The sequence below is a fragment of the Rhamphochromis sp. 'chilingali' genome, assembly GCF_963969265.1.
Source record: "Rhamphochromis sp. 'chilingali' genome assembly, chromosome: 3".
Taxonomy (NCBI): domain Eukaryota; kingdom Metazoa; phylum Chordata; class Actinopteri; order Cichliformes; family Cichlidae; genus Rhamphochromis; species Rhamphochromis sp. 'chilingali'.
The window spans coordinates 3,026,086-3,037,511 of record NC_137931.1 but is presented as its reverse complement, the minus strand read 5'-3'; the positions used below and the strand labels follow the sequence as shown (position 1 = coordinate 3,037,511).

At 42.2% G+C, this 11,426-nt stretch overlaps 1 protein-coding gene across 1 annotated transcript; it reads right to left on the bottom strand.

Annotated features, from left to right (window-relative positions):
- arpc2 (actin related protein 2/3 complex, subunit 2) lies at positions 1 to 11,177 on the bottom strand. Its single transcript, XM_080877585.1, has 10 exons — positions 10,958 to 11,177; positions 9,186 to 9,220; positions 8,287 to 8,399; positions 3,902 to 3,947; positions 3,601 to 3,787; positions 3,349 to 3,442; positions 2,633 to 2,759; positions 2,438 to 2,538; positions 1,542 to 1,642; positions 1 to 498 (listed from the first exon to the last, which is right to left on the bottom strand). Exons 1-10 carry the CDS (start codon positions 11,029 to 11,031, stop codon positions 477 to 479), a joined length of 900 nt encoding a protein of 299 aa, XP_080733711.1. The 5' UTR covers positions 11,032 to 11,177; the 3' UTR covers positions 1 to 476.
- Positions 11,178 to 11,426: the final 249 nt, after the last annotated feature.

Sequence of the window (11,426 nt, the reverse complement as noted above, 5' to 3'; positions counted from 1 at the left end):
TGCTTTTTTTAAAGCGTGATTTATTTCTCTTTTTTTCATGACAACGGTACAGAAGACATGAAAGTACAGAGGGGACTGAAATCATCCATCATGACTGTGAGGGCAAGCAAGAGTACCAAATGGAGTAAAAGATATCGTATCAAAAATTTCAGTTTTATCATATATATATTTATATAGGACTAATAATTCTTCTTTTCTTTTTAACTATGCAAAGCAAGGAATGCCCTTTTTCCATTTATTGTGAGGGTTTCCTCAGGTACGGACAGCATTATTATTCAACCAAATAAGAATAAAAAAAAACAAACAAAAACAAAACAAAAGTCTGGACATGAGAGGCTGGGAGGGCGGGCGGGGAATTAGAGGCTTCCTGAAGTCCGGTCCGATGTGGCGTTAAGTCTCATTGTGGCGCGTCTGGGCATGCCCACAGGAGGTGGGGGGGCGGGGGTGGATTGTACTTTTTCAGGTTAGGGTCGGCCTCAGCGGGAGAAGGTCTTTCCACTGAAAACGTAAAGACAAAACAGTTTTTTGTCAGATGAGAACATGAACATCGGTCACATGTTATGATAAAAATGAAGACAGAACCAGTGAACAGTGAGCGAGCCCGACTCTCTCCTGCCCTGGTAGGTACCTTAAAAAACAAGCTAAACACAACATTTCCCCTTATTTGTGTCACACATGCTGACTGCTGCCTCCAGCTTTGGATGTAAACAAGTTTCCAAGAAACGGAGTCAAGTTTAAAAAAAACAGTTCAACAAAAAGGACTGCACGTTGTAATCCTCAGCAATTTAAAAAAAAGGACATATTTACAGGTTGTTGTTGGTGCATTTCCTGTTTGTATCGTGTTTTGGTAGGCCCTCTGAGAGCTACTGAAAGATTCCATTCATCTTTGTGCATACCTGAACATCAAAAACGATAGTGCTACACAAGTAACCCTATCATCACATCTAATCAGCCAATCATATAAGGGAATCTGTCGCATGCTTTCGTGTCATTGCGTGACATTAAAGGTGACTGACACTTGGATTTCAGTTTTGTGTTCACATCAACATTTTTTCCCCGTCAGTCGTCAACCTGAGATTCAACAGAAATGTTTATCAACTAACTGCCGAAGCAGCGAGTGGCACTCGTCCAGTCTTCCAATCGAATCGTTCCTATTTCGGTTACACATTAGCCTCGGTGCAAAGCCTCTCTGAGCTCACGCTGTATGTATGCGCACCTTTCAAACAGCAGAAAACTATGCAGGCAAACATGCTGCACACCTCAAAAACACACAGACTGAAAGATGAAAAAGGCGCTTTTATCTGGTAAAAACAGGAGTGCCGAGATAGTATCCCCAGCCTGAATCCGCCGCTTGTTTTGCCTTTTTTATAAGTTATCACGAACAAAGATGCTTCTGATTCCCGAACACATCCTTGTGCAAGATCTGAAATGCGCTAAAGCTGAAGATGAAGCCTTAAAGTGCAGGTGAGGTTGTGTTAAGTCAAATATAATCAGTTGAACTCCGTTTGACAGAAACAGGGAGGAGAGCAGAGGCTACTTACGAGATGGTCTTCATCTCCTTCTTCTCTGCGTCGGGTCGAGCGCGGTTCAGCACCTTGAGGAAGTCTGACGTCTTGGCTCTCATACGTGTGTGAATGTAGGCCTGCGGAAGAGACGGGACATGTGATTCAATGCCAATCGCAACCTTATGATGTTAAGTGTTTAGTCTCCAGTGTTGGCACATTTCCCCTGGTCGCAAGGCTGCGGGGCGGAGGGGGGGGATGCATGCTTTGCTCTGTGCTAATCGCTCGAGCGAAACTGCTCATGCTCGGAAAAAACAGCGGTTGTTTGTTTTCTAAGTTTACATCATCGCATTTCTAACATTTAAGCCTATAAATACATCTGCCTCGTCAGCTCACTGTCTGAGACAAAGACAACCAACGTCCACATCTCTGAAATGTCAGTCATACAAAACATGCACCGATTAGGGGTTACAGGAAGCACGTTCGAGCAATCGTGCTTAAGCAAGTCTTGTTTCGTGGGTCGTCGCATCTACACAAACGCCCTCTTGGGGGTAGTCAGACGAGATCTCACCGACAGCGGGACTTTGTATTGTAGAGAAAGAAAAAGAGAGAAAAACCGCACTATCGCGGTGGAGGATTGTTTGTGGTTTTTAGCTTTCAGCTTTGGCAGGTGTGTTTACTGACTTGAGTTCACCTGTCAGGGCCCTTCAAACACAACCAAACCAAACAAGCATTTATTACTTGGGACAAAGATCGGGCTGGATCAAGGATTAAAGCAAAGAAAGTAAAAAAAACAAAAGAAAACAACAACTTTTGTTGTGTAAAATTATTTGAAACCCAGAAAACTTTTACTATCAGTTTTCTCTGTGTATGATGTGCTGCCAAGTAAATAAAACCATCAAGTGTAGAGGAGTGACTGGCTGAGGTGAATTCACCTTGGAGCACTTTATGTGGTAGTGCAGGTAGTCCCTGAAGGTGTGGATGAGGTTGATGGTGTTGTCTCTGGCATTGGCATTGGTGTGACGCGGAAACAGGACTGAAAACACAAAGCAACAAATTAAAACCACTGCGTTAGCTGTGAAGTGACCAGCAAATGCGAGTCTTTGTTAAACTAAAAACAAAGCACCGACCGAAAGTGATGTATCCGATGTTGTCCCCGACGGCGGCGTCTGTGTCCTTCAGCTCCAGAGGAGGCTCCCTGTGGCTGAAGAGCACCTGGGGAGCTGTGTGGCTGGCTCTCCGACCCTCTTTGAACTCCTACACACAGGAAAAATATGTTTGCAGCACTTTTTTAAAGCTTCTTTAATTATCAAAATGAAAAAAGAAAAAGAGAGAGGGCAATACAGTTGGAGTCAGTGGTCGGAATGACAGGAATTACAGGAATATGTTACATGAAAGCGCTCCACTCTGGTCCAGTAGGAGGCGGTAATGCAAATTAAAGCCCCGTTTCCATTAGAACCTACTCGGATCGACTCGGCACAGTTCGCTACTGTTTTCAGGGTTTTCCATTCACTTGGAACCAGGTACTTTTAAAATATCTGCTCTGCAGAGGTTCCAAACAGGTACTAAAATGTGTCATCATCAGACCTCATGCCACTGATTGGCTGGTCAAAATTAAAACCGCCTTTTTTGAAACTCAGCAACAGAGGAAATGGGTATAAAAAAATAAAATAATGCAGTGATCCCTCAAGTCTGATAAATAGCCACAGACCAATCATAGAAGCACGTATATTCTTCCCTCGACGTCCATCCAAGTCGAGTCGTGGCGAGTCGATCCGAGTAGGTACGAATGGAAAAGGAGCTAAGCAAAGACAGTAGAAATCAGTAAATGTGGCCTCACACACACCTGCATGAAGACTTTGCCGATGATGACGTCGTCGTCGTCTTTGAACACTGTGCTGAACACCACCGTCACTCTGTCTTTCTTGGCCTCCAAATACCTGCAGCGACCACAAGTTATGTTGGCTTCCAGAGAAATGACAGGAACGAGGTCCGAAATACATCAATTTATTTTTGATATACTTTAAGACCTGTGCTGAAATGGCTAACAAATGTCTTTAACTCTTGCTTTCCTAAATGTTTCTCATGACACACTCACATGGACTCGTCCTCTCTGTAGTGGACCACGGCCCTCTTCTCGCCCTCTTTGCCTTCCTCCTGGAACTTGAAATATTTCTCAAACACTGAGGCAAAGCAGTTCCTCTTGAGCATGCCGGCCTGGTGGACAACCTCATCTTTGTTGGCTGGTAGAACGTCCAGGTCGTAGAGGAGAGACACGTTGTAGCCTGTAATATAATACATGTAGAGCTTTTATTTTTACAGTCGAGGAAAAAAAAATAGCATCACGGCTCAGCTGATTTCTGAAACTTGCAGAAAAAAAGAGCTCAAAAAGACCTTACCCGCCTCTGGTGAAACCAGGAAGTTCCCATAGACCCTCTTGAGCAACTGGAATTAAAAATATGAACTTTATTTGTAACACACATCCGTATTGTGGTTTTTCAAGAGCTGCACTGCACAGAACAAATGTAGCACAACAGCAAAAGACAGATTACTCAATGGGCCTAAAAAAAAACAAAACACTGAATAATTACTCTGCTAATTGAAGAGTCTTGTTAGAGGCCCGACTCCAAAGGTGTGGCTTTAATAGCACAGAGGAGAAAAATTAAAAGTTGGAGGCTTTCTTTTAACCACTTTCAAAACAGATCTTTCATTTTCTTGGAAATCTTAGTAGTTTTCACATGTGGTGGGAATCCTGTGAGATCTAAGAGGACCTCTTCCAGCTCCATATTTTTAGACTTGATATCTAAGGTAGCTTTGCAAAAACAAAAAGAAACAAGAAGAAGAACTTTATTGGGATTTTGCAAAAACATGGCCTCTAACCATGTGGTGTGAACCTGTCCATCATTTTGGACGTTTGACAACCGTGGTGACAATGTAGGATCAAGTGAATAAGGTCCTGGTCACCCAGGCCTAGAGACTGGTCTGCAACCATCTGGCAACTACCCGCATAGTATTCTCTAACTGGTTTTAAGTGGTTTCTAGAAGTTGACGGGAGTTGGTGGGGAAAATAACTTTTAAAGACCCAATCAGGCAGGACTTCATGCTGGTCAATGATGCCTTGGCAACCGCCTGTCAATAGAAACGCTCAGTTCTTGACCGGTTAGCAAAAAACCTTCTTGTGACTGCCTTTGTCAGCTAGCGTACTGCTGTGGTCTGTATTTAAAGGGAAGTGATGGACTTTGAGCTGTAGTGATACTGTGAGCAGTGTGACGCTAACAGGAAATGGGAAAGGTCAACTTTCAGACTAAAAGTTGCACCTTCTGAAACATGTTGGCTGCAGTGCTGCGGCATAACTTTTACTTTAAAAAACAATGTTCTGTATTTCTAATTAGATTCAAGCTGTATCTTATCCACATCCTTTTCAATCTGAACTACCGCTGGGCCTGCAGTTAACAGATATTTGCAGACAAACATCAAAAACTACAGGCAACCAAAGCAATCGCTACATTTTTGATCCAGCGACAACAAGCAGCTTTAAAGAATCACTGCCAACCAGTGGGAGAACACACATTTTTCCCTAACAACTGGTGGCTCCATCACATAGAATATGGCATGTGCTAATGACGTCACATGAGAAACCTCAATATTAATATCTAAGAACGCAACATAAATTCATTAATAGATTTATGAACTCTAATATAAATGAAAGAGTACTTTTGGCAGCTTCCTCATGTCCCAAGACTTCTCACCACAGTGGACGCATCTACATACTGATATCAGGACTCGAGACGAGTATCAGAAGGAAACTAGCTTTTGACACAGGAGCCTGGGTTTGTGTCTCAATCCAAAGGAGAAAAATGGCCACTGAAGCTTTACGATTACTGCCATTACTGCCGTAGAGTCAACGCTTGGATTGGTGTTTGGATGTTAAAATGTGATATAGCCACTTTTACTGACATCATACAGAGCTGAGAGTAGAAAACAAATGTTTGTAATAGAGTTTCTACCTCCTGGGAATTACTCATACATACACTGACTTGTTGAACATCCGGAATTTCATGTGTATAAGAGATAAGAGCGTGAGAGGTCCGTTTTAAGTATGTGGTTTACAACAGAGCAGAGAGGTGGCTAAACAAACTTGCCGCTCAATGAAAGACTTGTACTGTGACAGGAAGGAGGTGTGTGTGTTTCAAGGAGGTAATGAAAGGTCGGAGGCTCCTCTGTAATAGATGCCTGTCATTCAGGAATGAACAGAGCAATATGCAAATCAGACCAACAGCAAGAATCTAACACAAAAACGTCGCAGTCTCCTCACAGGGGTCTGTTCTTTCTTCCTTGTACTTGCTCCCTTTAGGTCAAATTACTCGACATACCAACATCACATTTGATTTTGCTGCTATGTAGATGGTTTACAACTGTATTTACCCATGAAACAGCTATTCCATAAGAGGGCTAAGTTTCACATTGTTTGGTCCTCTAACAGAGCGGCTGATGGGTAACCTGGGCTTTTGAACTCCTTTTATTAAAACGCAGGTTAAGAACTTTAAGATAATCTTTGACAAATCAACGCAGCCAAGTCAAGAGAGCAGTTTGTTCCAAACTTTTTTGTGGTTATGCATGCCTTGTGTTCCACCCACAGACTGGACTGCTGTTTTGCGCTGCATACTGGAGTTGCTCAATCATATGCTGCGGCCAGATTACTGACTGGGACAAAACAAAACGTTTGCAGCCTGTGCTTGACAGAATCCAGAGTAAAGTGACACTGTTGGAGTTTAAAGCCTTAAATTATCTTGATAAGCTTCCTGATCACTTTTCACTATTAAGCAGTTGAAGCTTATTTCAAAGGGGGCTCGTGCCTTTGCTGTTATCACACCCAAACCCTGGGATCTCCTCACAAATAATCTCAGACAAGCATCAACTGTGTCTTTAAATCTCAGCTGACGTTCTGCCAAGCTTTAGGAAACTGCAGTTTTCTGAAACTGTCATTGTGTTAATTCATGCAAACACTGAATGTGTGTAGCGCCTATTTAGTTTTTAGTGTGTGTGAGAATGAGCAAGTGGCTTAAAAAACAGCCCCTGCGCTGCTCATCCAAAAACTGTTTTCCAAACTGACTCGTCACAGGAAGAATAAAACGAATGTGCCACTATTCACACCGCTATTCCCAGCTTCAGGGAACGAGGAGGGGCGAAGCGGCTGGGCAGCAGCCAAGCCTTTCATACACAGTGGCTGCTGCTCGCAGTCAGCACTTCCTCGCCTGGGGTGAGTCACACACACACACTTCCTGTTTCTACTGAAAGCCTCAGCGGCTGCTTTCTTCCTTACATGGCAACAGAGCACTTGTGTAGGTTTGTGTGTGTTTGTGTGTGTGGAGGGAAATAATGACCTCATTCTACTTTTATTTTATATCTCAGATCGACTCACCATCATCAGGAATCAAATTCAGTAGCAGCCTTGCCTGAACCCATGGCTCTTTTTACAGTTTCACTTGCACTCAGGTTTATTATCACTGAAATCAAAGTGTGTAATGAAAGACACTTGCACGCACTGTCCCAGATTAACTCTCATGTACCAATCAGGGATCTGGTAGAAAAAAACTGAACAAAGCTAAGCATATTTCAATCAGATGCCACAAAAAACAAACAAACAAAAAAACCAACCCAAAACCTCACGTTTGTTTTAGTGCTTTTCATTAAAATAATCATATATCGTGCTGAAGAACAAAGCAAAACTAAAGGTCCTTTATGTTCAAGCCTGGATGAACCTCGGGCACTTTTAGTGCGCTCAAGGATGAAACACCAACACAAAAAAATGCAAAACAAAGCAGCAGGTGCCATGACCACCCGGATTTACCCCCTTTAAAAGGAAACCAAAACATATTTTGCTTGGTTGTGCAGTTTTCTCCCTTAATCTGCCTTTGATCAGCTTCTATTCACTGCTTAGAATAACAGAGCATAAATGGACCAATGCACAGCACTGAATAATGCTGCATGTGTGTATCAAACGCCAGCACAGACATAAAAGGACACAGGCCTCTGAGTGACACCGAAGCGTGGTACAGACAGCAGCCAGCAGTGTGGTGGACGTTTATACCAGATTCTACCCACGTTTGCAGCTCGACATGCAGGGCTGGTTTATTGTGACACCACAGCATGTTAGAAGAAGTTTAAAGTCACATTAAAACAATATCACAATAATTGACTCATATTAAGCATAGCCGTAAAAAGGCGACTGAATGGAAAGAAGGTAACCCCCTTGTGACTGTACTTAAGCCTCGGTTCACAACTGCTTTTTCCTACTCTTGTGCCGAGCTGACATCATCGTGGATCGCCTTATATGGTCATCATAGCCACAGCCAAAGTCGAGTTTATAAGAAGTAGGTTCTGTTTGTAAAAACCCACATGAGGGACAGCTAAGCAGAAAAAAGGGGCTTTTAGAGAGCGTGGCTTAAAGAGACAGGACCTACAGTGTGTGGGTTCAGATAAAGGGTGAACTGAGGAGCTGCAGAAAGGACAGCTATAAGATGACCAATCATACAAAGCAGCTTTAGTCCCTGATTTAAACTATAGATGTGATAATAATAACTCTTTTAAGGTTATCCTTAATTGCACTTTCTGTATAACGAGAATGTTCTTGTATTGTAGAGGATGTGAAACCAGCTATAATCAAGACTCTGCAAAGGCCTCTGTGTCATACATGCTAAATAAAAAAATCATCTGATTCTTTGTATTCAGGTTTTGAGAAACATTTTCCAGCCTCTCGCTCTCTTTTGTGTGTGTGTTTTACCTCGTCAGCTCCATGATCCTGCAGCTCCTTGTAGAACTTCAGAGAGATGCTGATCATCACTTTGGTCTTGTCCCCATTGGGGTTGGAGATGTGGTACAAGACGCCATCGAAGTCTGCAGCACACAGGCACAGAGTTAATACCAGCGGGGGAGAAATGCTCAACTTTAAATGAATTATAAAACCCATTTAAAAACAACTCGTGTTGACCAAAGCGCTGTACAAACATAAAACAGAAGACAAGGGAATGGATAAGAAATAAGTAAAATACATGTTAGTAGGCGCTAAACACATTCAGTCACAGCTGAAACAGGCACAGGAGACACGGTGAGCAACTCAGGAAAGACTCCAATGAACGCCTCGATCTTTTCATTCCTCACTTAGACAGACGAGACGTCTTAGTAATCTCAGTCCATGTTTTCAGATTCAACACTGATTACAGGAACATGTGCAATAAGCTGGCTGCATAATAGGAAACTGAAGACAACACCACCATCAGCACCACCCTTTAAATTTTGAAATGGGCGTGCACAAAAATGTGATTGTGTCTGATCAAATCCAAACATTACATTACAACCTTCTTCACAGCGGATTACACAAAATACTGCACGACACAACACACACAGAAATCTATAAGCCATAATATGAACTACATTAAAGTCATTTAAAGAAATGTCATGCGGCCCATCCAACACTGGCTCATATGATTTGGTTTCATTTAATTTGGAGAACAGCAAAAAGTTCCTTCCTTATCCAGACAGCAAAAAGGGCACACTGGTGATGACGACTCAACTCGGCTGAGAGAGCCACGTTATCGAAACTGTGTGTTAAAATCTAAACACTGATATTCAAATATAGTACAAACGGGGCAAAAATAGCACGCTGCTGCACGAGACACTCACCCGCAAACGTCACATCGACGGCCTCTGGTTTGGTTCTGTGAGGAGAAAAAGAAACAACATGAGGAGACCAGTTTGTTAAGCCCACAAAGCTGGAGTTCAATTTACCATCTTAAATAGCATCAAAACAAACAAAGAAACAATGAAGGTAGTGAGGAGGTTTAAGTAGACTTGATGGTTAAAAAGGGAACAAAAAGGGTCATCGCAGCATTCAAAGCCACGCACTGCAAACAAGCTAGCTAGCTATTGCTTTGTTTCCCGTTTGTTATAATTACTGCCACTAGATTCTTTATATTTGTATGATGAAAGATGATTAGAGCCCATCCAATGTAGGTTTTTAAGAATGATACTAATACCGATGTTTGGTGATTTAAAAAAAAAAAATGCAATAACATGGTTGAATTTGCAGACATTATTCTGCAAAAGGAGAAACAAAAAGAACTGCTAGTAGCAGTTGCAGCTGACCAAACTAAATCACTTCCTCTGATAAAACCATAAAAGCTCAACAGTATCTCTAGCTTTACAGCACGTGTAGAGTAGCTTAGTCAAGGGTGTCTTCATGGTAAGCTGGTTACCAGTTTGTGAAATACATGGATGGGGAGTTAATCAGAACTGACCCTCATTATTTCTTCTACATTATAATCTGAACAGGACCTGTTAGTTGCTGTTCAAGTTACAGTACTGTGCAATACTGGTATTACTCCAGCTGCCAGTCAAGGACTGGGACACAAATTAATTGCAAGATGAAGCCGTGCGCTTGCTAAAATGCAAAACATTTAAATGTTTTATGTAATGACGTCATGATGGAGTCACAGCTTTAATGAATCATCTCGACACGACAGCTTAAAAAACAAACAAAAAACAAACAAACAATATAAGCAATGCCTGGGGAATGCACAGTAGCAAATCAACAGTGTAAAGGTGGATGCTGCAGCGACTTGTCCACACGCTCATGCTCTGAGGAGCTGCAGCTGCTGGCTGTGCAGAGCAGACTTGACTCAGCCTGACTACAGGAATGCGGAAGCAGGAGAAAAAGCGAGAGAGATGGGCGATGGTTGGCTATCATTTAGCCACTAAAAGCTTTATGTACTGCCGCGGAAGGCAAATAAATGGTCTTTATTAAGTGAAAACACCGCGGGCATATAATCTGATCTGCCGTGGTGGAGTGACACCGGAAATGAGAAGATAGTTTGCCTTGACAAACCTGTTGTGTCCAAAAAAAAGAAATAAAGTCCTCACTTCATATAAAAATATATACTATATTTATAAAAATAGTTTTTATAGGCGGTTTGTGATTTTACATATGATGTTATCAACCAGTGTGGAATAGCTTAATCATTTTTTTAAAAAAGCTTATAAATTAGCTTTATTCCCGCTAGCTCCCTTAAGGCTATGTAACCTTTTAAAAATATTTGCTTCGTATTTATTGGCAGCGCAGTGTAAATATAACCTAAGTATCTATTGTGTGCTTTGTTGTTTTATCTCCAAGGTATGTGGGAGAACCGCCAGGGGATATTAAATTCAATGGGGTTACAATTTTTGGCACAACACCGCCCGTGCAGACACACCCCGGCTCGTCGAGGCAGAGCAACAAGCTAACTCTATGTGTATTTCTGCACTTTAAAAAAAATCAATACTCTTTAGACCACATAGCTTAACTTTGTTGAACCTGCTGTACCCGATCTCCCCCGTTTCTTTAAATGAAGCCATCATCTTCTGTAAGAAGCTAAAGGGGAAGCTAGCGGTGCTAGCCAGGTGTAGCGATGATTTCTCACCCGTTGGATGCGCCGTCGAACTTGAGCGTCAGCGTCTCCTCGATAATGCGGTTATTAATTTCTAACAGGATCATCGCAGCGGACGCCGGTGTCGAGGAAAAGGGGGGATAAGCGGTGTTGTTTGGTGGGGTTCACCTCTTTGTGTCAAATTCTGCAAATTTTTTCCTGCCCTGACAGACCCGACCGCTTCCGTCGAGGCTACTTCCGCCCGCAACTTCCGCGTATTTTACTCGCAGGGCCCAAATAAGACTGGGGCGTCTAAAATAATGCCTGTAATAAATTCGTAATGACAGTACTGCGGCGGGTTCATAAGAAAGAAACAGGTGTCCGCGACTTAATAAGTGTAAATGGTACATCAATCACAATTTTAGGGCCACACAACTGCACTAATCAGGAAATACTTGTTCATACTTGTTATTTAAAAAAGGCTATTTATTTATTTAGAACAGACTGCTGTAAGAGAGAAAAG